The following is a 27082-nucleotide window of genomic DNA, read 5'->3' as shown; positions in this document are numbered from 1 at the left end:
TTGCCCAGAATACAAGACAGGACCATTTTTACAGTTCTTGCAAAGAATGCCTTATGAGCTTAGGCAGTAGCCATGGGTCCACAGTGGGAAGGGGAGTCCCTTCGCCCAGTCTTCCCGCACGTCAATCCTCGGTAAAACATGATTGATAGATAGATGGATGGATGGATAGATGGATGGATGGATGGATGGATGGATGGATGGATGGATGGATAGATAGATAAAACAGATGATTGATAGATAGATAGATAGATAGATAGATAGATAGATAGATAGATAGATAAAATATGATAGATAGATAGATAGATGGATGGATGGATGGATAGATAGATGATAGATAGAGAGATAGATAAAACAGATGATAGGTAGATAGACAGATATATAGTCAGATATAGATAGGTAAAGTAAGTAGATGATATAGATATATAGATACACAGGTAAAGATAAACAAGTAGAATGAATGAATAAGTAATAAATAAAAAAACAAAACAAAACTCCAGGTTTGCGAAGCTAGGGAAGCAAATTCAGAACGCTAGCGGAGCCGCAGACTCCTACAGCCTACACTTACGTCTGCGCCTGCGCCTTGCGCCATTCCGGTAGCGCAAGGTTCAGGTGCGCCAGCAAACGGAAGGCGCGGAAATGACGTCAGGGGCGCAGGAGCCAAGGCTCCCTCGGCGCGGTGGCTGCCGGGTGCTGCGCGCCTTTCCCGTCTCGCTCCCCTCCCAGCCCGCGTCTCCTCCCCCTCGGCTCGTCTGCTCCCTGGCGTGACTCGGCACTCAGAGCTCCGGGGAGGACACGTCGTGGTCGCCGCTCCCGTCCAGGCCCCGGCCTCCCGCCGCCTCCCTCGGGCCTCGCTCGGGCTTTCTTCTTAAGTTTTGAAGCCGGAAGCGTCGCGGCCGCCCCGCCGGGTTCTCTGTGAGGATGGTGGGAGTGAAGCCGGTCGGGAGCGATCCGGATTTCCAGCCGGAGCTGAGTGGGGCGGGCTCCAGACTTGCGGTGGTCAAGTTCACCATGAGAGGGTAAGGCCGAGTCTGGGCCCTGTGGCCATTCCTCTGTGGGTCCCTTTCCCCCTTCCCCCCGCCCCTGTTTTCCGGGTCCCAGTTCTCCTGTCGCCTTATGCTCTGGAATGTCCGGTGGTGACTACCGCCCAGGCCGCTGCCAGGATTAGGCCTCGGCTCTCGAGAGAGGGTCCCAGATGTGCTCAGGGGGACTTCCCGGCGGACGCGGAAGCCAGTCTGGTGGGTCCCGCCGCTCCGACTCTGCCTACCCGCCGACTTTAAATTTCTTTCAGCCTGTAGGAGTCTCACCCTCGACGGCCTGCGCCGCTTCCTGCCTTTCGGAAGAACCAGCTATCATTTGCATTTTAGTACCTCTGGAAGCTTAATTCTCCAAACGCTTTGATTTCTCTCCACCTGCATTTCTGCAAAGCCTTTGAACGATGCAGACGAGGCTGCCCATCTAGTCCGAATAACGTGCAGTCTTAAGGCATAGTTGGTGCATTTTGAATTAAGTTAGTGGGACAGAATGTTTTTGTAATGTGCATAGCGTGTTTGTACCATGCTTGGTTTTGTCTTAGGCTACTCTGTGTATGCAGATTACAGACACAAAGTACAGTGTTTATGTGTGTCACCGGTCGGACAGACCTCTCTGTGTTTGACCAAATTGCCTTTTTAACTTAATGATTTAAGATCAGGATCGGAAAAGATGTTAATTGTCTTTGGATATAATCACAGTATAAAGGATAAAAAGCTGGTGGGTCGCTTATTGGGTGTATAATAGTCTTTTTTTTTTTTTTTTTTTTTTTTTGCCAGAGTTGAGGACCGAACCCAGGGCCTTGCGCATGCCTAGGCAAGCGCTCTACCACTGAGCTAAATCCCCAATCCCTAATATTCCTTTTTTTGTTTTGTTTTTCGAGACAGGGTTTCTCTATGTAGTTTTAGTGCCTGTCCTAGAGCTCACTCTGTAGCCCAGGCTGGCCTCGAACTCACAGAGATCCACCTGGCTCTGCCTCCTGAGTGCTGGGATTAAAGGTGTGTGCCACCACCGCCTTGCCGGGTGTATAATATTCTTATATGTAAATTGGATGTAGGCCTTAAGAGCCGAAATTCAGCGTGTATTTACAGATCTCTTGTATGTGCACTACGTAGTTGGGAGGTTTGGAGATCTTCATTTAGAGATTCTTCTGGCATTATTTACACATATACCAACTGGGAGCTGTCTACTTCCAGTACCACTGTTTATGTAACAGGTACACTTGCCCGTGTCGTAGTGTTGCTTGTTTTATTTTTAATGCCAGAGGAAAACTTTGTAGTTTCTAGTACAGAGTTCAGTGAATGTTGAGTTTACAAATGTAGATGAGCTTAAGGAGATTGGAGTACAAATAGAGATGAAAACAATTTAGAGGGTTTTGTCGGTGATGTTTGTTTTGTTTTGGGCCAGGCTCATAGAACTGAAAAGGGAAGCCAGGTGGTGGTGGCACAGCCTTTAATCCCAGCACTCAGGAGGCAGAGGCAGGTGAATCTCTGTGAGTTCGAGGCCAGACTGGGCTACAGAGAAACCCTGTGTCAAAAAAAAAAAAAAAAAAAAAAAAAAAAAAACAACCAAAAACTGAAAGGGGGCAGCACATTCATTTAATAGAGGGAAATAGAGTACCCATGTGATATGATACTTTTACATTTACTAAATTGAAGAGATTAGGCTATGTCAGGTATTAAGACATGTCTCAGAGGGATGTCAGGATTCTAGAAATGTTTCTTTTCGGCTTTAGCCATTTTGTCATGTTTGTAGCTTTTATACTAGGACATTTTTATACCTGCACATTTGTTGACTAGCCTACAGCAGAAGAGGAGACGGATGGCTTCAACAAGGAATCTCACTTTTAGTTCATCCTTCTAATTCTGGTCAGTTGGCGCTTTTACACTTTGTCACTCAATGATTTCGTCCCCACTTACCGTACCTGGGGCAGAGTGATAAGCACTCATTGATTGAAGCCACAAAGGTGGAGAAACTTTGCTGCTGAAACTTTTCTGTTAGCAGTGTGGTGCCCTTTTTTAACATACTGTGGGGATAAATTGGTAGAGAACTGGATCACTTATTAAAATGTTTTAATGGAGTGAAAATGACATTTTTGTAAAAACTTAAGGCAAATATGTGCTGACCTTTAGAGAACATTTTTAATTTAAAAGAATATTTAGGTAACACGAACCTAATAAGGTTGTATTTACCCTTAGCATTCTTTCTTATTTTTAAAATATCCTTAACATTCTTTTAACATGGGCAGTCAAGACATTCATCTTTCTCTGAGCTTGCTGTCAGTCTAAGTGGCTTTATTTATACTTGATGACTTGCAAAGAACTATGTCCAATAAAGTCTGTCAGAAACTGCTTAGGGAAAACTAGTGTTCCCTCATTTTAGGTGAGGGCATACTTTTTTCTAGTATCTGGTTTTTCATTCCAATGATGTACTTTCAGCTAACTTGTACATGGCCTATCAACCATTTGTCCAAATTAATTTTCCTCAAGGAGTGTATAGATTGCTTTGTTCAAGAAATCTTCAAAAGCTCTTCATTATATGTGTAGGGCCTTTGAACATACTTGGTAGGCACTCTACCACTGAGTTACACCTCAAACCCCATTTTTTATAGTAAAATGTATATGACATAAAATTGATTTTAGGCATTTTGTGTGTGTGTGTGTGTAGCTCAGAGCAGCCTCTTGTGATCCCCCTGCTTTAGCCTTCTGAATGCTGGAATTACAGGTATTCACCACTATATGGAGTCATTTTAGCAATTCAAAGAGTATAACTTAGTGGTATTATGTACATTCATTCACAATATTGTGTTAGCACTATTATTTCCTAAAATAGCTTTATCATCTCAAGTAGAAACTCAACCTGTAGTAACCTGTAGTAACTCCCATCCTCACTTTTCCTGAAGAACAAACCTGTTAGATCCCACCTTCTCCATATTAACCTACTCCCTGGTAGTCTCCATTGTACTTTCAATCTCTAAGAATTTGCCTATTTTAGGCACCGTATGTGAGTGCAACCATAACAATATATGCTTCCTTTTTCTTCTTCTTACTCATTTTACTTACTGTTTTCAAGGTTCACTTGTAGCATAGCATGTTTCAGTATTTTATTTCTTTTTATAGTTGCAAATATATCCCATTGTGTGTATATATCATTTTATCCATTCATCTGTTGACACTTGACTTGTGTTTGCTTTTAGCTGTTAAGAATAACAAATACTACCCAGGTGGTAGTGGTGGTACACGCCTGTAATCCCAGCACTCAGGAGGCAGAGCCAGGCGGATCTCTGTGAGTTCAAGGTCAGCCTGGTCTGCAGAGCAAGATCCAGGACAGGCACCAAAACTGCACAGAGAAAACCTGTCTTGAAAAACCAAAAAAAAAAAAAGAAAAAGAAAAACAAAACAAACACTACTGTGAACATTGGCATATTATATCTTTTTCGGTCTCTGGTGTAATCTATTTTTTAATATAGATTGCTTTGAATGAATTAACTACAATTCTATCTGCATTATAATCTTAACATTGTAACCTAACAACAATTCAGTTTACTCTCTTATATTTTCCTGACAAGATGAGAATAATATTGATCTATTCATACTGTTAAGAGAATTAATTCTATATGTTAATACCTATTCTGGGACTAGAAAGATGGCTCAGCAGTTAAGAGCATGATCTGCTCTTCCAGAGGACCTGGGTTCAATTTCTAGCACCCACATGGTAGCTCACAACCACTTGTAACTCCAGATCCAGGGAATATGATGCCCTCTTCTGGCCTCCATCTAACTGCATCAGATATCAACATGGTATATATAAATACATGCAGGCAGAACATTTACACAAAATAAAATCTTTGGAAAGGTGTTTTAAAAAATACCTATTCTGCCTGGCGCTGGTGGCGCATGCCTGTAATCCCAGCACTTGGGAGGCAGAGGCAGGTGGATCTCTGAGTTCGAGGCCAGCCTGGTCTACAAAGCGAGTTCCATCCAGGACAGCCTCCAAAGCTACAGAGAAACCCTGTCTCGAAAAACCTCAAAAATAAATAAAATAAAATAAAAAATACCTATTCTGATAAGATTTTTAAAATAACTGTCTCCAAATAGTTGATTCTTAAATATGGCCAGATACATTGAGTGGTTATCAAAAGTGCTGTTTTGTTGTTTTGGTTTGTGGTATACTAAGCTAAAGAATGTATAGTTTCTTCCCCATTAGTATGATATGAATGATTTTTATCTTGAAATAGTATATATATCACCTCCCCACCCCCAGTAAGTCAAATCCTCCTGTTATAGACAGTTTACCTGTATTTTGTTTTCTTAAAGCAGGTATCATAGTTAACCATTCAGGAAGGATGCTAGTGGTGTATATGAAGATGTTGCGTTCCAATAGTAGTACTGTAGCTTGTTCAAAAGTATATTACTAACATGTGCAAAGTATTATTACATATTACAAAATTGCTGAGGACTGAAAGTAGTTTACCAGCATAAGATAGCTCAGTAGCCTGTAGGAGCTAGACAGATAACTAACTATCTGTGAGTGAAGTTAGTGAAGGGGTGAAGGTCAGGGCATGCCGAAACCTAGAGTGGTTTTAATTGGAATGTTTGTTTTTAGCAGGGGAGCTTTGATGACTAACATTCAAGAATATACTAATTACTAAAATGTGTACCTTGATCAATTTTTCAAGTGACCACATCTTATAACCCACACTAAGTATAAAAAATACATCATCATCAACAGTCCCAGATTCTTGCATCTTTGGGCTCCTTCCCATCTCTTTTGTATTCTAACACTGTTAGAAGAATTGTACTCTTTTCAAGAGTACATAGTTTCTTCATGAGCATGCAGAACATAGTATATTGCCATCGCTTTATAAAGAACAGCAGCTAGATACTGGAGATCTCTTAGGGACTTTTGAGAATGGTAGTTAAAGAGTTAGCATCTAGGACATAATTCTTTGGAGTTTTAATTTTTGACTGGGGATTGAATCTAGGGCCTCGCACATGCTAGGCAAATGATCTACTGAGCCTTCCCATAGCCCTGTTCTTGACAGTTGTAAAACTTTAAATGAGGTGACAGGAATTTAACGTTTTTGTGAATTGTGAATGTAGCAAATGGCCAAAGTATATTATTTTATTAATAAAGTTTATTAAAACAAATGTATTTTATGTGATTTACATAACCAGTTATAGATATAGCTGTGTTTTAGTAACTACAATACATTTAGAAATGACCTGTTTGAAAGCTATCCCCTATGGAAAAACAAACCTTGTGAAATGAGGCTTTAGAAAGTGCATACATTTTCTTCTTTATCCTTGTTTGTATGCATATTTATACAAGCTTTGCTAAATATAAGAGCACTGGCTATTGAAAAAGGTGTGGGGGGGGAGAGTTCTCAAGCTTATATCATTTAATATTATGGTTATAAGGAAAATTCTTATTAATAAAAACTGAATAACTCCTTTAAAAAGAACTGGGATTGGATTGGATTTATAAATTGTTCTACCTGTGGCTCTTTTATGAACTAGGATGTTGGATTTTGAACAGCACAACTTACTTACCTTTTGGCCTTCAGTTCCTTTTTGTTTATTTGTTGAGATAGGTCTCCATTATGTGGCTCTGGATATCTTAGAACTTGTTTTGTAAACCAGGCTGGCTTCCAGTTTGCAGAGATCAGTCTCCCTCTGCCTCCCTAGTGCTGGAATGAAAAGTGTGTGCCACCATACGTGATCATAATCTGTTTTTTAATGTTTTAATTTCTCAAACTGTATTTAATGTTACTGGTATAGTTAGATTTGAATCTGTTTGCTATATTTCTCATTGCCCCACTTGCCTTTATTCTTTTTTATTTTAATATTTTTTTGTATTAACAAATTATCTTTGATTATACTTGTGAATAATTTTTATGAAATTTAAAATTATCTTACATAGTACTTCAAATATTTTTCTCCTCAGTCTCAAAGTGTATGTATATTTTAGCTTGTTTAAAATGACTTCATATGTTAATGATTCCTGAATTTTTATATAGACAGTATGGCCTTGAACTCACTGAGATCTACCAACATTAATCCCAAGTGCTGGGATTAATGTCATGCACTGCCACACCGAGCCTTGTTCCTTTAGGTAGTAGAAGGTAATTGTGTTAGGTTCCACACTCTTTATCCCTTAGCTGAAACGTGTGGGTTCAGAGTGTTTCAGCTTTCAGAGTTTGTTGGGGTTTGGAATAGTTAGCGTAGACTTTACCAGTTAAATGTTTCAAATCTGAACATTTGAAATTTAGAATGCTCTGATAGCCATACTTTTTGAGTGATGATATAATATCCAGTTTTAGGGTTTAAGATCATTTTGAGTTCTAAATGTTTTCAAATAACACACGTTCAACCTATTGTATTGAGTGCTGTTAATTAGTAAAGCTTTATGCTAGGTCTTAATACTTGGTAATTCTTTTTTTTAGATTTAAACCTCAGCTTAGGTTGTCTTTTGTGTTTCCCCATAAATGTTAGACTATAAATTTGTAGTTTCATTTTAAAAATTTAGGGTTGTATATTAATCCTAATCAAGGAGGATTGATTTGACAACATTGACTTTTTTTTCAATTTATAAACATGTCCCTTTATTTTCCTTTGTATTCTTTCAATGGGAACAAAACAGAAAGATTTTGCAATCTTAGCCTAAGACCTAATACTATATCTGTTCTCATTAAAGCAATATGGTATTAATACAGTATTATAAATGACCCAGATGAATATATTGAGTGCCTAAAGCCAAGAATATCAGTTTTCCTTGTTTTGTTTAACTTGATAAATGCTTTTATAGTGTAAGTTAGTAGTCTTTGTATTTTTTTAATTTTTAAAGGAAATGGTTTTTTATTTTTAAAGGAAATGTTTTTTTATTATTAAATATGTTTATTTATTAAATTTTTTTTCCATTTTACATACCAACTCCAGTTTCCCCTCCCTCCCTTTCTCCTGCCTCCTCACCTCCCTCCCACTCTGCCCCCATCCACTCCTCAGTTGAAGGAGAGCCTACCCCCTCTCCATTGTATCAAGGCTGAGCAAGGTATCTCACCACAGGGAATGGGCTCCAAAAAGTCAGTTCATGCATCTGGGATAAGTCCTGGTCCTGCTGCCAGGGACCCCACAAACAGATCAAGTCACATAGCTGTCACCCACATTCAGCGGGCCTAGTTTGGTCCCATGTAGGTTCCCGAGCTGTCAGTCCAGAGTCAGTGGTTCTAACTAGCACTGGTCAGCTGTCTCTTTGGGTTTCCCATCATGTTCTTGATCCCTTCTTTTTTTTTTTTTTTGAATGTCGTATGTCATTTATTGAAGGAGGTCTTAAATACAAACTTACAGCGCAATGGGGGAATCCTGGTTGGCAGAAGTTCGCTTCTGATGTGTTTTTTTTTTTTTTTGTTTTATTTTTGAGCTGAGGATCAACCCTGGGTCTTGCGCTTGCAGTCTTGTATTATTTTACTGAATATAGCTCTTTCTCACAGGTGTGGACCGTGTTTGAGGATTGCTCCAGCATTCAGTTCTATGAGTAATAAGTATCCACAGGCAGTTTTCTTGGAAGTAGATGTACATCAGTGCCAGGTAAGGCAGAAGAACATTTTTTCCCCTCTTTTTTTCATGAAACAGATCAAAATCCAACATTAATATTACCCATTATGTCTTTATTTACATGATGCTTACTCCTTAGAATACAGGAGAATGTTAGGATTGTTATGAATGCTATTTTGACTACATTGGTTAGGAAAGTGTATTATTTCAAGTTTTTTTAAGTATGAGGTGAAATTAATACATTGTTGTTAAAGTAATAGGTTACCTAGTAGTTCTATATCTTCTGCTAAGGCACTGACTTATTGATCATAAAGTTATAGTGGAGAATTTTTGATAGTAGTTTGATTTAATTTCCTCACTTTATAATCTTATCTTCAAAGTTCCATGTGCCCACCCTCCCCTTAAAGTGGTTATGCTTTGTGTGTTGTTAAAAACAGTGCATGAAAGAAAGTTCAGTTCCTCCTCATTCTGAATACCACTGTTTTGTTTTACCTGTTGCAGTAAAAGTAGCTTCAATTTGCATTTCCTTAATGTCCCTATTAACTAATTTTCATCTTAAGTATTTCATTTGTCAAGTTGCCTATTCCAAGTTTTTCTTTTGGATGTGTTTCTTATTTTTACTTATTGTGTTTGCTGTGTGCTAGAGGTAAAGTACTTTGTTATGTTCTCCAAATATTTTTGCCCAATCTGAATTGTTTTAAACTTTTTTAATGGTAGGAAAAACTTGTGTAAGTCCAATATTACACACTTTAGTTTTGTTTACCCACATTAAGTGTTAATAGATGGTATCACTGTCCTTATTTTAGGTATATTAGTTTATGAAAGAAAAATAATGTCATGATCTTTATGTTGAATATGTTGAAATGTACATATCGACTTAACTAAAATGTATTATTGACTTTACCTACTTTAGTTTTTTATTATGCGTACCAGATTTAAGATCATGTGTATACATGTATAGCTCATATTTCTGTCGCACTTTTTTTTAAGGTAGTACTGTTCTAGTAGGTTACTTGTGACATTTAGAGAAGATATCCCTTAGTTACCTTTATGCTTTTTTTCTTTGATGTATATTCTGTGCCTCTTCATACAAGTTGCATATGTGAAGACAGATTTGCTGTGTTGGTTTTTAAATCCTGTCATGAAAAGTTTCAACAGTGGTTCTCTGGTGTTTATTAATTTCCATTTAGTATTAATTTGTAGAACTAGAGCAAAAATGTAAAAGATAGCTATTATTTTTATGATGACCTGAAATCGGTTCTGTAAGAGTAGGAATTGGATGAGGGCAACCCTTTTTTAAGACAAAAGACATTGCCCTGACCCCCTTTTTTTTGACAGGTGGTATAAATTGGCTCTTCTTTTTCAGGTGGATACTGTTTCTTAGTATCAGTGGTTTATATTGACTCATCATTACCTTTCTGGTTTTTGTTTTGTTTGTTTGTTTTCTTTTGAGACAGTCTTATTTTGCCCTGGCTGGCCTGAACTCTGTAGACCAGGCAGTGCTCAAACTCAAGAAATCTGCCTGCCTCTCTCTGCCTCCCAATTGCTGGGATTAAAGGTGTGTACTACCATGCCCAGCCTTTGGTTATTTCTTTTTGAAAAACTCATACTGTGTAATTATAAGAAAGCTGCCTGCCGTAAAGCACAGTTTCTGTATTAGAAGGTAGTTCTGTTGTATAAAGTATATGACAATAAAACTGTTTTAAAAAACAAAAACAGTTCTCTATTGTGGGTCTATGGGTAATATACCTGTATCTCCATAGGAACTCCCTTACAATAGGTCTGCCTTTTGAAAAAGATTGTTTTTTCATTTTTGTTTGTTTATTTAGTTTGTTTGTTGGTTTTGTTGTTTTAAATATACATGGGTATTTTGCTTGTATGCCTGACTGAGTACCACCTGTGTGCCTGTGTCCTGCCAGAAGAAGAAATTACATTTTCTAGGACTGGAGTCATACAGGTGGTTATGAGCTGCCATGTGGGTGCTAGAGATTGAACTCCGGTCCTCTAGAAGAGCCACCTTCTCTGCAGCCCAGTCCGCTCTTTCTCAAATAACAATTAGGAATACATTGTTTTACCTTTATGGTTAGGATTTGTGCTGTTTTAATTGGCTTAAAGTTGTAGAATGAAAAATCAAAATGGTAGAAGATTTCTTTTAATTTTATCACTGTTTAATTTGCCAATTCTAGGGAACAGCTGCCACCAACAATATATCAGCAACACCTACATTTTTGTTTTTTCGGAACAAAGTGAGAATTGATCAGTATCAAGGAGCAGATGCTGTGGGACTAGAAGAGAAAATCAAGCAGCATCTAGAAAATGATCCTGGAAGCAATGAGGACACAGACATTCCGAAGGGCTACGTATGTCATCAGAAGATTAAAAATAGAGTCTTAAATTGGGTGTTATTTGCTTGAAATGAAAGTTACTGTTTGCTTACTAATTCAAAATATTTTCAAATGAGGATTTTTCAAACTAAAGTGGACTATTGAGTTTCGTCTATCTGTTATAACCTTGTCTACATTGTAAATCACTTCCCCCTAAATTTCTTCTGCTGAATTTACTTTCACTTGAAATTAATTTCTAAACTATTAAGTAGCCATATTCTAATGCTTGTCTTCCTTCTGTGAGTGGAAAACATAGTATTCACAAATATTTCTCATTTTTATAGTTAAGTAAAATGGCTTCAGTGTACTGAATGCCCATGTTACTTAATTTCCTGTAGTCTAGTTTTGTTTGGTGTAGAATCAAATGTAGCTTTAGTATTCAGTGTATTTTAACAGTAAGGAACTATTTTTTTAATTGAGATGAAGGCCAAAGAACTCAAAGGGTAATAATTTGAAGCTGCATAGCATAAATTGTCCTAATACCGTTGTGCATGGTTTGAGATTATTCAAGAGGGAAGCAGAGTTCAGAAATAGTATTTTATGGTCTATACTTGTTTCTCAAGTTGAAGCTACTACATTACAAATTTTATAATAGGTTCAGTAAAGCAAGTCACTGTGTTCCTGTCTGTAAACCCTTTTAATTCAAGCTGAAAAACTAGTCAGGTAGACACAAGAGCTTGTTTTGTGTGCAGGTTGTGTGTGGTGATCTTTATTTTTCTGTTAGTCTATACAATTAGTATTTTTTAAAGTAACACCTAATCAGAACGTGAAACAGTGTTCTTGAGCCAAGGTTGATTACTGAACTAGGTCATTGTACTTGTCATTCTGGTGTACAAGATAAAGTTGATTTACAAGTCAGCCAAGCAGGAAGACTAGAAAACACATTTCTCATTTGTGCCCCTGAGGCTACTTTTGGGATGAAGTAGTTCTGAAGCCTGGGAACTGGTGGTTGGAAAGAAAAGGTGAAGGAACTGGTACTTTCTGCAGTTAGTTATTCTTGGTGATCTCATAGTGCTGTGTTCAGAATTGATTAGACAGAAGTTCTCTGGGGACACTTGCTCAGGCTCCACTGCAGTATCAGTGGTTTTAACTGGTTTGTCCTAAAGAAAAGCAACCTCCAAATTCCTAAAAGAAATTGCTTAGGATCTTGTGCCCTTATGACCTGCAAAGGGGTGTGTGTGTGTGTGTGTGTGTGTGTGTGTGTGTGTGTGATCTGTAGCTAAGCTAGTGAGATTCTACTAATGTGATAATTTTACAGTCATTGCCTTTGATTTTAGTCCTTGTAGTGCCTGGTCCTGAACTGAGGTTGTGTTGGTCTGAGCCTTAGTTCTGTCCAGCTTGGGATCAGTCTTTATCTCACAGGAAGCCATATACTCTATAAAACGTCTTAAACACAGTTAAGAATGAGGAAAATGCTATAAGGACTGAGCCCTGTTCTTTTCTGGATGTCATGAAAGGAGGAGGGGCCATAGGGTCTGGATCCATAGAGTCAAATGAAAGTACAGCTGGGTGGTGGTGGCGCACACCTTTAATCCCAGCACTCAGGAGGCAGAGCCAGGCAGATCTCTGAGTTTGAGGCCAGCCTGGTTTACAAAGCGAGATCCAGGACAGGCACCAAAACAACACAGAAAAACCCTGTCTCGAAATCTCCCCCCCCCCCCCCCTCCAAGAAGTGAAAGTACAGAGTACTGTTTAGGATGAATGGGATTAGGCTGCTGGTGCTTCTAGCTTGCCCTTGTAGAAGTCCTGGAGACAGAGGTCTTATTCTTTTGATCATCATGTTTGTTGGTGGTGTTAGGTTTTTTTTTTTTTTTTTTTTTGTGTGTGTGTGTGTGTGTGTGTGTGTGTGTGTGTGTGTGTTTGCTGTGTATAGTTTGATTTTGTTTGAGATGAGATCTCATGTACGTCTAGGTTGGCCTCACATTCACTGTGTGACCAAAGTGGACCTTCAACTCTGCACTTGTTACATCTGCTCCCAAGTGCTGTCTTACAAGTATCCTGGGTTCTTGAGAAAGGCTTCTGGGCTACACGAAATGCACAGTTATGGTCATAAGCTCTTTGTAGTAAATGTCCTGGGGAATACCAAGGCCTACAATTTGGGTTTCTAATACCTTGCCATGTAGGCTAAGCCTAGATTTTGTTTTAATAATTAGTGATAGATTTTAGTCAGAAATTCAAGTGGAAAGGCCAGTATAAAAATTTCAGTAGCTGTTTTATAAAGCAGACATTTTCTTCAAAATCACTGAATTTAGAAAGAACCATAGATCCGAGTCTATATTTTTTATGCTAAAGCCAAATGTTTTGCCTAAGTTCTTGATTTCTTTTATTTCAGATGGATTTAATGCCTTTTATTAACAAAGCTGGTTGTGAATGTCTTAATGAAAGTGATGAGCATGGCTTTGACAACTGTTTGCGAAAAGACATGTCCTTCTTGGAGTCTGACTGTGATGAGCAGGTAATTGAGTGCTTGTGTTAAGGCTGGCAGGCACCGTCACTATATGTATGAGCTCTTGTTTCCTGTAATGGTCTCTCTTCTCCTGTTGGCTGTTGGTTCCCTTGACTTTGTCCCCTCACTATCTACATCCATTTTCTTCTCTGTGCTGTGGGAGCTGCCATGTGCTCTGAAGAACATTGCGGAGCTCATGGTTGCCTCACTATTGCTTAGATCACCACCAGTACTTGGTCATTGTTTTAATACTGTTTCCTGTCTTTTCCCTCCCCAGATAGTTTGTTTGTGTCTGAGCAGTACAGATTGGTTAGATAAGCCTTCCCATAGAAGACTGTCTCCTTCATCCCAGATGAAACAGACTGTCTTCTTCTTTTCCCTCTGTTGCTTTTGCCCCAGAGAAAGTCGGGTAACCACGTTAATCACACCATCTTTATTATCTTCTGGGGGTTACTTTTCTTAATTTACTCTGTTTCACTGTCTGGGTTTTTTCCTATTCTACTCGGTCACAGAGGTTTATAAAGTCTAAGTTTGCATATTTGTTGTACCATACTTATTGTAAGAGTTACTAACTCTTTACTGGCATCTTTTGGATGTCTTGACCTGATCTGTTTCTAGCTTCCCCTCTCACCTGCTTTTCACCAACATTTAAGCCCCTTGCACATGCCATGCTTTCTATGTTTCGACACTATTGTGAGTGAAGCATAAGAAGTAAGGGATGGGGCTGGAGAGATGGCTCAGAGGTTACAAGCACTACGGCTGCTCTTCTATGGATCCTGCATTCAATTCCCAGCAACCACATGGTGGCTCACAACCATCTGTAATGAGATCTGGTGCCCTCTTCTGGGGTGCAGGTATACAGAACACTGTATCCATAATAAATGAGTAAATCTTAAAAGTGAGTTGTGTAACCAGAGGAAATAATCTAGCTATTTTCTTAGACCTCAATCTGACTTTGAAATAAAGTCTAAACCCTTTCTTCTATCCAGAGTTACTTTATTACAGCTTGAGAACTATGATTTATACATATTCTTGGGTGTAGATACCTAAAAACATGACGGTGTAAACAGTAGCATTGTCTAAGCTTTGCTGAAATCTTAGTTAAGGGAAGTCTGTCTGTCTTTCTTTCTTTTTTTAAGAAATAATTGATTTACTTTTATTTCATTTGCATTGGTATTTTGCCTGCATGTATGTCTGTGTGAGGGTGCCAGATCTTAGAGTTAGAGACAGTTGTGAATTTCCCTGTGGGCGCTGGGAATTGAACCTGAGTCCTCTGGAAGAGTAGTCAGTGCTCTTAACTGCTGAGCCATCTCTTCAGCCCCAAGGGAAGTTTCTCTTACAAAGTGGGAGTATAGTTAATGAGCAGTAAACACAGTTTTGGATGGAAAGAAACTTTATGGATAACTTAGAGTTTCTGAGAGAATCTGGACAGCATTGGTGTCTTATTTGGCCTTCTAGAGAAATTCAAGATGCAGTTTGAGGGGGTCTTTGAGAGATCTAGGACTTACATTTATTTCATTTGGGAATTTTGTTTCATTTAATGTACGTAACGTAATGTGGTAATGTACGTTACTTGCCAGTTCGTAGGTCACAAGATCTTAGTTTTTTAATATTTATTTATTTTATGCGAATGGGTGATTTTTGTTTGTTTGTTTGTTTTGGTTTTTCAAGACAGGGTCTCTCTGTGTAGTTTTTGCTGCCTGTCCTGGATCTTGCTCTGTAGACCAGACTGGCCTCGAACTCACTGAGATCTGCCTGGCTCTGCCTTCCGAGTGCTGGGATTAAAGGCATGCACCACCGCCGCTGGAGTGAATGAATTTTTTGTCTGCATTTATGTCTGTATATCACATTGTGCCTGGTGCCCTTGGAGGTGTGAGAAGAGGGTGTTGGGTCCTTGGGACTGGAATTACAGATGCCTTGTAGGTGCTGAGAATTTAATGTGGGACCTCTGGAAGAGCAGCCAGTGGTCTTAAACGCTGAGCCATCTCTCCAGCCCCAGATCTTAAGTTTACTGCATTTAATTTTTTTCTGTTATTTTTACTTAAGTAATTGATGGTTTTGTTAGATAAACTAGGTTGTGCCACATTTATTTTAACTCCCCTTAGCCATTTTTTTTGTATTGATGGTGTTGACAAATCATTTTATAATTAAACTGTTTCCTTCTCAGCTACTTATTACCGTGGCATTCAATCAACCTGTTAAGCTTTATTCCATGAAATTTCAAGGACCAGATAATGGTGAGTAAAGGACAGTCAATTAACTGACTTTCTACTTTGTTAGCTTACATTTAAAACCTTTTTTATTAAATAGAGGTCGGTGTACCATGCGTTGTTCATTGAAGATTATAAATGGCCAAATAATGTGGAATTAATTAAGAGTTAAAGTAAAAATGTTTGTTTCCCCCTAATTTACAGAGTACTGATTTCTTCCTCCCATTTATAGATTTTTACAGTCATATTTAGAATCAAACAATTGGCCAGGTAGTAGAAGGAGGGTAAGTTCAAGGCTAGCCTGGCCTACAGAGTGAATTCCAGAACAGCTCCAGGGCTACACAGAGAAACCCTGTCTGATAAAAACAAAAACAAAAAAAGAACAATTGTTTTCAAACTGTTCTTGTTCTGGGTGATAAAATGAAGCATAGAGCAGTGTAGCCCTACAGACTCGGGTTTATGTTTTGTAATGATCAGGCCTCCCCCCCATTACTTTTTTTTGAGAGGGGAGTTAGAAGTGAGGGGCTTTGTTTAGTTTGATTTTCTTTTTTAACTGATTGACAGAAACAGCTGTCAGTTTTGTATTTTTGTTTTATTTATTTCTTTGTGTTGTGTGTGTTTTTGAGACAGAGTCTCTCTTTATAGCTGTGCTGTCCTAGATCTCTTTATGTAGACCAGGATCACAGGAAATCTGCCTTCCTCTGCCTCCTGAGTGCTGGGATTAAAGGCATATGCCACCATGTCTGGCCTGGCCAGGCTTTGTTTAATAATGTTTACTTATTTGTTTTTATATACTTTTATATGTTAATCTTTTTCCAATAATAAAATTTATGAGGTACTGTGAAAGTAAATTCTATAGAAATTAGTATTATTTAATCAGCCACATATATGAGTTTTAAATTGTATACTGGCAGTGAAGGAGTTAAGTGGTGTAACCATGGGCATATTCCTTATCTAATACCTAAGAAAAGTAAAAGATGGTAATTCTGTGATTAATTCCTTTTTGGATAAGTTTTAATGCTAATGACGTTTTCCTCATGGGTAACAAATTGTACCAGTTGTTGGCAACCATAAGACTTAGTATACCTTTATTTTATGAAAGGTTGTTCGCTTGCATATACTACCAAAATCCATTGCCACCTTCCCTATATATAGCTCTTCAATGATAGTGTTATATTTATTATAGTATAGTTTTCTTTTTGTTTTAAGATAGAATCTCACCATGAAGCCCTAGCTGGCCTGGAGCTTGCTATGTACATCTGCTTGCCTATGCCTCCCAAGTGCAGGGATTAAAGGTGTGTCCCACCACATCCTGCTCATAGTACCTCTTTTGACATTGAGGGCAGAAACTTGTGTGTGTGTGTGTGTGTGTGTGTGTGTGTGTGTGTGTGTGTGTTTTATTTTCCTAAATATTCCTGATACTTAGCAGATATTTCTAATATAGAGTGAAACTAGGCTAAGAAGATACCAGCAAATGAGTATTGGAGGTAAAAAAGATTGACTGTCAATATTTAGATTCTTAGAAGTTTTAGTAGAGATGTTTGAAGATGTGTATGTTGGAGTATGCCAATATATATATATATATATATATATATATATATATGTGGCCCCACACAGGTTTCTATATAAGATGCCTTTGATAATAAAGGAAACGTATAGTGTGTAGTTTTTAGCACTTCAATTTTTTTCTTTAAACCATTTCATAGGTCAGGGTCCTAAATATGTAAAAATTTTTATCAACCTACCCCGATCTATGGATTTTGAGGAGGCAGAAAGGAGTGAGCCAACTCAAGCTCTGGAGCTGACAGAAGATGACATTAAAGAAGACGGCATTGTTCCTCTTCGTTATGTTAAATTTCAGAATGTTAACAGTGTAACTGTGAGTAGCATTTCATTACTGTGTCTTCCTCTAGTTGGTGGGCAGCAATGTTGTCTGTCCTATGATTCTAGGTGATTCTAAATGATCTTTTAAAGTAATATTTGTCCAATAAATCATATGAAGCTGTGTGAGCAAGCTGAACTTTGAGACATTTTATTTAAATAAAGTTGAAGATGAAGGTCACATAATAGTAGAATTCTATCACTCAAGACACTACGCATTATATCCATACATTTAGTCAGTGACCTAAGTAAAGACATACCTATCACTTTTATGATGATGAATGTTGAAATAAAGTAATAGTTTTGATCAATTTAATCAAAAAAAGGTGAATTTTAAAAACAGGTAAGTGTAAACAACATAAGCAGGAGTACTCGAATTTAAAAAGCCAAATATAAGTAAACTGGGAACTGATTTAATACTATATTTATTATATTTAAATTGATTAGATAAACTCTTTGAAAGGAGTCTAGGGTTGCCAATGAAAACAATAAAAATTGAATGATAAGTAATGTCTTAGAAGGAACTATGTACATTATCCAAGGAGGAGAGACAGTATTTTTTCCTTTTATTGAAAATACATTTTTTTTTCCTTATACAGTATATCTTGATTACAGTTTCTTCTCCCTCTACTCCTCACAGTTCCTTCCCACATCCCCTCCCATCCACGTATCTATCTCCTATTAGAAAAGAATAGGCTTCTAAGAGATAACAAAAAAACATAACAAAGTAGAATGTAATAAGATGAAACAAAACCCATCCCATCCAAGTTGGATAGGACAGAACAACAGAAGGAAAAGAAGCCAAGAGAAGGCACACATCACAGATCTACTTGTCCACACACTCACCCATAGAAACACTAAACTTAAGCTATCATACGTATGCCGAGGACCCAGTGCAGACTCATGCAGGCCCTGGGCTTGCTTTGCTGTTCAGTGAGAGACAATATTTTTAAACAGAGAAAATTTTAAATTGTCATTTTTTTAAAATGGAGGAATTTTTTTTTTTTTTTTCAAAATCCAGTATAAGTAATGCTTCTATTCTTTATATTACTGAGGAAAATTTAAAATAGAGAAATTAGAGTTGGGCCTTAAAGCACATAAGAGGGCAGAGGGAGGGCCTTAGGAACCGATTTCCAATATCATAGAATAGGTGCACGAATATTAGAAAGGATACACCTACAGAGGTTTTCCACTGTTTTGAAAGACTGATTTTAATAAAATTGTCAACAGCAGTCTACCCATTGTAATCATGAATAACACATGAATTACAGTGTTCTCTGTAAATGTTTTAATTGTGACTTCTCTGTACCATCACACTAAATTACCATGAACTTGCATATGTGGATATCTTGCCAGGCGTCTCTAGAGAAGGTGAGGATTGCAGTACAGACAGGGAATGGGTAGTTTTTTAGGAATACTAGTGTAAGTGAAGGAAATCAGGATTAATCCTTAAAAAGGTGGAAGGTATTTTTATTAAGAAAGCAAATAGACTAAATCTAAAGCATGCTCATGAAAAATAGATAATTATAAATTGATTTTTTTTTTTTTTTTTTTTTTTAGTTATTTGTTCAGTCTAATCAAGGTGAAGAAGAGACAACAAGAATTTCGTATTTTACTTTCATTGGTACTCCAGTCCAGGCAACAAATATGAATGACTTCAAACGAGTAAGTTTGTTCAAATGATAATTAAGGCCAATACAAATAGTTTCAAAGGAATAATAGTTGTCATTGCTTTTAAACATAAAGATTCAAAACTATCTCATGGAAGGTTAAATGAATATAACATGTTGGGATATTCAACTAAAAGAAATTTTTATTTAGTAAGTGTAGCTCTTAATTGATAGAATACATATTAATGAATGATATCTGAGTAAGAATAATCTTTTACAAAAAATGCTTAGGAATAACAAGGATATTATAGTTAAATTATTACTTGAAAGGCATAGTAAGATTTTTTTAAGGACTTTGCTGATAAATAATGAAAATGTATTTACTTGAATAATTTTATTATAAAGAATAAACATAAATTTTAACACATGGACATGTTATAACTTTACAAACATATGTGTCTTGAAAGGACACGTTTCAGCAAATGCATTTAAAGTGATTGTGCAAGTTTTCTCCTATTTTTATAAATACATGTCTGTATTTTTGAAGGATGCAACCCTAAAGGCACCTTTCTGGGTACCCAGGACTTAGATGAGTAAGGTTCGCCTCTTCCCGTGCTTTCTGGCACAGCTTCTGACTAGTAGCAGTTGTGTGGGTGGCGTTTAAATACACAAACCCAGATCACAGAGGTGCCACTGAAAGCTGCTTAGTGCCGAACCTACAGCTTGTGTACGAGGAAATGTGTGGCCAAACAGAAAACACTGACCACAGTGCTTCTTCTGGCTGTGCTTGGCCAGTGGTCTAAGACTAATTACCAGGGATGAGTTTCCTTAGAGCTGCCAGATCATGGAGGTTCCCAGCACACTTAATGCAAGGATTTGTTTCATGGAATTAGAGCAGCCTGAGAACTCATTCTCTTCTGGTGATATCTGCAGACCTGATTTAATTTTAGAAAATTATTTAAATTGTTTAACAGAAAATGGTCCTATGAGATGCACGTCGGCTTTTAAAAAAAAAAAAAGGAAGGCCTGGATAGTACATATTTTTGCTGGTTACTTTTCAGTCACTCTTACTGTCTCATAGCATAATTAAGTTTGGGGAGCTGTAGGAATGATCTTATACTTAGCTTTGCCATGCCCAGATGTTTAGTATGTGTATAATGCTTTGTCAGAAGAAGCCAGTATCAAGCAGCTTCATTTTTACCCTCTAGGATGTATTTTCTGGGGAAAATGTGTGGGCAACAGAGATGGTTTGACTGTCTGCTTTTCTGCCTTGAATTAAATGCCATTGGCATTGGTTTAACTGTTTGTTGCAGTTTGTTACCAGCCTAGTTGTTTTGTAAGATTTGTGACTGTAAGTCAGGTTAATATCTTCCTGTCATTAAGTTTTGCTTCAATATCCTATTGTACCTTCAGCTTAGGCTACTCAACTTCTCTGTTTAATGCAAGTGACATTCTTTGCATTTTGGCCAGTCAGCTTTTCAGTTATTTTTTTGGTTTGCCTTAATGACTGTCTTACGAATTTGTCTCACATCCATCTAGCTGGCTGCATGGTCTGTTCTCACTGATTGCCAAAGCTGCTTTTAGCGGGTGCACTTGCTTGAGAGTGTTTGTTTCATATCATTTGTTTACTTTACCTTCTTCACCTTACCTAAGTCATGAAAAAGCAGTTCTTAAACTTTTCAGTCTCAGGTATCATTTAAATATGAAAGATGGTTGAGAATTAAGCAGAAGTTTTATTAAGATGTAATAGAAGTTAATCTGGGAATCCAGGTATGGTGGCTCATACCTGTAATTTCAGCACTTGGGAAGTTGAGGTAGTATGAGTGCTATCAAGTTTGAGGCCTTCCTAGGTTTCAGAGGAGATTCAGAAAGAAAAGTTGAATTGGAAAAATGTTTAAATTATAATTAATACACCCATCATATATTAGCAACAGTATTTTTTTTTTTTACATTTTTAAGTAAAATAGAATTAATTATATCACTTTCTTCTTTGACTCCCAAGGGCCCCTCCTATTTTGAAGTCCATAGGCAAAAATCCCTCTCTCGGGCTTCTAAACGCCCTCAATCTCAAGTTGATAGCCTCTTTGATTATATTTATTACATACTCATATATATTGTTTGTTTTTTAACAACTTGCTGCGTCCATTCTTGTTCTTTGTGTGTATATGATGACTGACGACTCAGCATCAGACAACCAGTAAGAGAGTTCATCTCTGGAAAGAGGCTAAGTCTCCTTCTCCCAGAAATCAATAGTTCCCTGTAGTTTTTTGACTAGGAGTTGGGCCCTGCAGAATTTTCCTCCTTCTACATTAACAGGTCCATTGATTTTTCTGTTGTTCCTGTCTTGTTTACACAGCCATTTCTAGGAGACTCTTCACAGCAGACTTCTGATACTGTCTCTTAGAGAGCTGTGATGTAGCTATATCCACTGGAGCTGGCTCCCCATGATCCATTGATCCCTGCATTGGGTTCAGTTGTATTTTTCTGTGATGATTTCCATATTCTGTAAGGAAAAGCTTTGATGAGGTGTGTTAGTCACCCTTATCTGTGGATGTAAGGATGGGATTTAGGATGTGATAAGGATTATGCTGGTCTAGCAAAATGTCAGTAATGGATTCCTTTCTAAGATCCATGACCTCACTAGCCCTGGGAAGCTGACTAGGTTCCAGTTAGAAAGCTGTCGCCACCATTATGTGACTGCCACTTCTTACACTCTATGCATATTTTGCCACGCTGGTACTTGTGGTTCATAGGTGTTGTACTTGGATAGGGCTGATTCATTGCTTCCCTCCTTTGGTAATTTTTGTAGTATTTTCTGGAATCATGAAAATTAGACCACACGAAGAGGCTTTCAGGTCAGATGCAGCTCAAGTCATTTGTGTCATGTATCCTCATTGTGTGGTTTTCAGCAATAGGGGCCAACCTTCAACCCTGAGAGGTAACCAAGGGCTACATTGGTCATCTAGTGTTTCAAACAAGCCTGAGATTTTTGTTAGTCTATGGTTTTTGTGGGTTAGCCAAAGTAGTTTAACTTAAAAGATGTGTGTGTGTGTGTGTGTGTGTGTGTGTGTGTGTGTGTGTATACTAATATATATTTTGTATAATTTTAGGCATTCCTTGAGATAAATAACCACCTTGGTGTTATTTATCCCTCCTCCTTCTGTATTGATTTCCCTCCTCCTCATTTGGAGCCTCTCACATTTCCTACTTCATATCATCTGTGTCCTGCTGTTCCCCTCTCAGGCCCCCCCCCCCCCCCATGGTCCCTTCTTGTTTCTGGGATACTTCATGTTGTGTATGCATATCTGAAGGTTTGGTGTAGGAACCACAGATGAGAGCATGCAGCACAACATTTGTCTTTCTGGATCTAGCTTACCTCACTCTAGAATCTCTTCTAGGTCCATCCACTTGCCTGCAAATTTGGTTGAGGGAGGGTGATTGCTACAAGTGGGGCCTTAACAAACAAACAGCAGTTAAACTTTGAGTTTAAAAAACTGTAACCAATAAATTCATTATAAATTAACAGTGATATTTCTAATGAAATGCACATTTTTCAGGGCCTGGGGAGAGAGTTTAGTGGTTAAGAGCATCTGCTGCTCTCACAGAGGACCCTAGTTCACTTTGGTGGCTTACCTGTCTGGAACTCCAGTTCCAGGGCTTCAGACAACCTCTTCTGATGTCTGCGGGTACCAGTCAATACACCATCCACATGTATGCATACAGGCAAAACACTTATACACATAAAATTTAAAAACTTAAAAATAATTCCACTCTTTCTAATAGAAAAAACACTTTAATAAGAAAAGAAACACTGCTTTATATTTTTATGAATTTCTTCACTAGCTTAAAAGAGTTCTTATGGTAATATCTGTTTCTCTACTCAACCTGTTAATCACATACCATGTTTCCATTTGAAAAAAAAAAAAAAAAATGTTTATTTGGAAGACAGAGTTTTAAAAGTAAATAATGACTTAGTATTATTCTAAAGACAGTTTTGACTTCACAGACTTCCTCAAAGAACAGCTTTGGGGTCCCTAACAGTACAGTTAGAACTGCTATAAGAAGAATCTCAAAACAGGATTCTGAATCCTTTGATTTCAAAATTGAAGTTTTAATTGGTTGAATGCTTGTCTTAGGTATATTAGTTTTTTTATTTTTATTTTTTTTATTTTTTTTTTATTTTTTGGAGCTGAGGATCGAACCCAGGGCCTTGTGCTTGCTAGGCACAAGCTCTACCACTGAGCTGAATCCCCAACCCCGGTATATTAGTATTTTAATATGACATTGCTTTGGTAATTGCTTTTGGGTGAGGTTTATTCTGCTTGTAGTCACTTGTCTTGTAGGGTTATTTTTATATTTAAGAAACAATAACTTCAATGTAGTAAAACAGGGTTTATGTGAGATTGGCCCACTTGGTCCTTTTACAGAGTTCCTTATTAAAAACTCAGTGAATTTGGATTCCAGCTTTGGAACAGTAATGCATTTGACTCTCCTGCTCCTGTATTACCATGCCACGGCAGTCATTGTTCCTATTTGCTGTAACAAGATTGTGTTCTTACAAGACAATATAAGTGGAACAGACAGTTAAAGTATTCTCATATATTTCCAGCCCAGTGATACTTTCTTCTTCACAACCATCTTTCCTTTTACAATTTAGTCAGTCTGATATTAAAAGGATCTGTGTTGTGATTTGTTAAATTTTCAGAGTATATGTGGTGTGTATTCTATATTCAGTGAAGATAGATTTGTTAACTTCTGAAGTGGAGAGCGATCTATGTAAAATGATTTACTGGATCAGGAAGTAGAAAGCTTTAAGTAGTTTCAGTGCATATTTTTCTGTTGTGTGAGTTATTATTTGTAGATGGTTTTAGTTTTCAGCATGTCACTGGCCTCCCCCTTACGTCACTAAGTTGACCGAAGCCAAGGTAATATTGATAAATCTTGGTTGTGGATAGCTACTTTAGATGACTTTGCATGCTGTTACAGCTTTGTAAGTTCACTTTTAGATTTGCTAGAATAGAACACACCCTCTATTTGTCTGTTTTGGCCCTCAAAGGCATCATGCATACTTTGGCTATTTGCTGTAAATGCATTCTTTTTGGTAAAGCATGAAAAGCTTGCAATTTTAAATAAAAGTAAATATTTTCTTTGCTAAAATAGGCTTTTTACATAGATTGCTTTGTGTTAAGATACAGGTGTGCAAAAGTGAGAAAATTGGGGCTTTTGCTTCTGAGGTAACAAGGTGCATGTGAAAAGTACACCATGTCTTTATCACTTTTTATAAAAATAGACTTTTCTAAACTGGCCATTTACCACATACGCTATTTTTATAACATTTCTGTTTGTTTATTTTTCAGCTTTTTTAATACAACTCAGTGAACTAAAGCAGAAGATTTTTTTATGAAGTAATACACAGATAGACTCTGTCTCGTTGTACTCCCTTCCTTGCTTCCTTGCTCACCTGCTCTCACCCTCCCCATGTCCTTCCTCAGTTGTCGAGATTTCTTCAGCTTCAGCATCTGGATCAGCCTCCTTGTTACCTAGATTGCCTCCACCACCTCTTCCTTCAGAGCTCATCCCACTCATGACTCTCAGTTGGCCCTTTCTTTTGCTTGCAATTAGGTGCCTTAATTTTCTTACCATATTATGTTGCTCACAAGGCAGTTTTGTTTTTGTTTTTTTAACCTTCTGCTATTTCTTATTTAATTTTGTTCAGTAAGTACTTTGAGAAATAATTTTGGACTAAAACTTAAATTTTTAAAAATGCTTTCAAGTTTAATTAGTTGAGTAATATTTTCATCCATTTTAAAGTTTTATATTTTAGGCAGAAGAGAGTTGTTTTGGAAACTAAATATAAGTTGTTTGTTTTTGTTTTTTTTTCAAACTAGAGCTAGTGTTACATATTCCTTAGGTTTTAGTTGCAAATTGTGAGTTTTCTCATTGGAGCTTTAGCCGCAAAATCTTTTTGTGGTTGTTTCCTCTCATGCTTTGCCCATGTGAGCTCAAGTCCAGTTGAAGGACATATGGACTAAACAGGCTGGGTTAAAACACTGATGCAGAAGATCAATGACTTCTTTACTGAATGAAAGTTTTTAACATCTGATTTTGATGTACCTAGACTTTGGTTTATCTGAGGTGTAAAATAAAGACTTAAGGCAGAATGAAAGAGCTTTATGTTTGGGGTAAGAATCCGCATGGAATGCTGAATTTCTTCTTTTTTTACAGAGAATACATATTGGCAAGTTGAGAGTTGTCAACCTGTGAAACAGTATGCAGACTTGCATCTTCTACTGTATCACATCTTCTAAAATTTGGTTTTAATATTAATTGTTTTCTTTTGCTTAATCTAATAGCTCTATGTTTTGCATTTCCTAAGTAATATAGTGATCAATAATGTTGTCATTGTGTATCAGCTAAAATTCACTTATGGTACTGTTGGTCCATCCCCTTGCATTCTGGTGTATTTTAAAGCCCCATTTTTCTTACTCTGATGCTGTTGTCCATATTCTACCATAGTTTGCATGGGCCAAAGAGGAGTTTCCTTCAAAGTTTTTCCTGGATTGAGTGGAAAAACAAACTACAACAAAAACGAAAACACATTAGCTTTCACTGGTTAATCATTCTTGATAAAAAGAGTTTTTTTTTTTTTTTTTTTTTTTTTTTAAATACTTTTCGAGAATGACATTGACTCAGCTATTTTCTATCACAGACCAGACATGTATTAATGACTTGTAGACATCACCATTATAAACAGAATCACTTTAAAATAAGAAACTTAGATTTATGCATGTAGATACATCTTTTTCTATGCAAATATACATGTTGTAAAGGGGTTTCTTTTGAGACATTTATGCTGTGAAAATATATTAACTAATGATAAACTATTCTTTAGATAAATTACTCTAGAACAAAGAACCAACAGAATGTTTCACTCGACTTATTGTTAGATACCAGGTTCTTTTTTTTTTTTTTTTTTTTTTTTTGTGCTAGGACATTTATAGGAACTAGGATTTTTTTTTTTCCCCAAGCTGAGGTCCAAACCCAGGGCCTTGCGCTTGCCACTGAGCTAAATCCCCAACCAGGAACTAGGATATTTTTACAGACATTCAGAACTAGATAGATTTTTTTTTTTTTTTAAATCACTCAGATGCAAGGTTTATTTTTTTACATTTCTTATAGACCTTTTCTAGCAACTAAGTTTTTTTTGTTTTTTTTTTGTTTTGTTTTTTTTGTTTTTTTTTTTTTTTAAGCTGGAAAAGAACTCATTATTTTCAGTCTTTTTCATTTCATGTTTACATATTTAAGGAAATATCTAGAAACCCATCAGTGGGCACAAAGACATGAATTTAGTGTATTCTTTTAAATACAGATTATTTTGTAATTGACATTTGATTTCTAACTGTTTAAAACTAGTACACCAAGAATGTTTTACTCATAGCATCATCTTTTTATTAACTTCTCTAAACTGTCAACCTGGTTTGGAAAAATTGTATTACTTAAAACAATGGGAAACCAAAAATAGCTTGCATGTGTTAGTTCCTTGTGTTTAGGGGGCGGGGTGTCAACCGTGTGCCGCGACAGTACAAACACAGTGCATGCAGAAAGGCTCAAGGATTAAAAATTAATACCAGGACAAAAGGACCAAAGTGATTTGAAATCATTACCTCTCTAGTACTTTTTTAAACATAATTTGGAATCATTAAGTTGTACATAATTTGTTTTGTTTTGTTTTTGTAGGTAGTTGGCAAAAAAGGAGAAAGCCATTAGGTTACAGAAGACACTGGAAGACTTACTGCAGTCAGATTTGCAGCTCCTGGATAATTGCTTGATTCTCTTTGGAAACTGTCAATCTTTATTTGTTGCCATTACCAGTAAATCATTGCTTTTATTCAGATGGCATCACTAGTGTTTCTGTTGTAATCTTGATACATGCAGTTGTAAATAAAAGTCACTACTTTTGCCAAGCTTA

General features: G+C 37.1%; 1 protein-coding gene across 2 annotated transcripts; it reads left to right on the top strand.

The window, feature by feature from the left end:
- The first annotated feature begins 649 nt into the window (after positions 1-649).
- Txnl1 (thioredoxin like 1) lies at positions 650-27082 on the top strand. Of its 2 annotated transcripts, none has more exons than XM_036204896.1 (8): positions 650-1016; positions 8519-8615; positions 10769-10942; positions 13299-13421; positions 15580-15649; positions 17329-17501; positions 19064-19168; positions 26851-27082. In XM_036204896.1, the coding sequence occupies exons 1-8, from the start codon at positions 919-921 to the stop codon at positions 26878-26880; spliced, it is 870 nt and encodes a 289-aa protein (XP_036060789.1). In that variant the 5' UTR covers positions 650-918; the 3' UTR covers positions 26881-27082. The 2 variants fall into 2 exon arrangements, with proteins under 2 accessions (XP_036060789.1, XP_036060790.1); XM_036204897.1 differs by lacking the exon at positions 26851-27082 and adding an exon at positions 24471-24815.

This window comes from Onychomys torridus, chromosome 13 (assembly GCF_903995425.1).
Source record: "Onychomys torridus chromosome 13, mOncTor1.1, whole genome shotgun sequence".
In the NCBI taxonomy this organism is placed as follows: Eukaryota; Metazoa; Chordata; class Mammalia; order Rodentia; family Cricetidae; genus Onychomys; species Onychomys torridus.
This window is presented reverse-complemented; position numbering and strand designations above follow the sequence as displayed.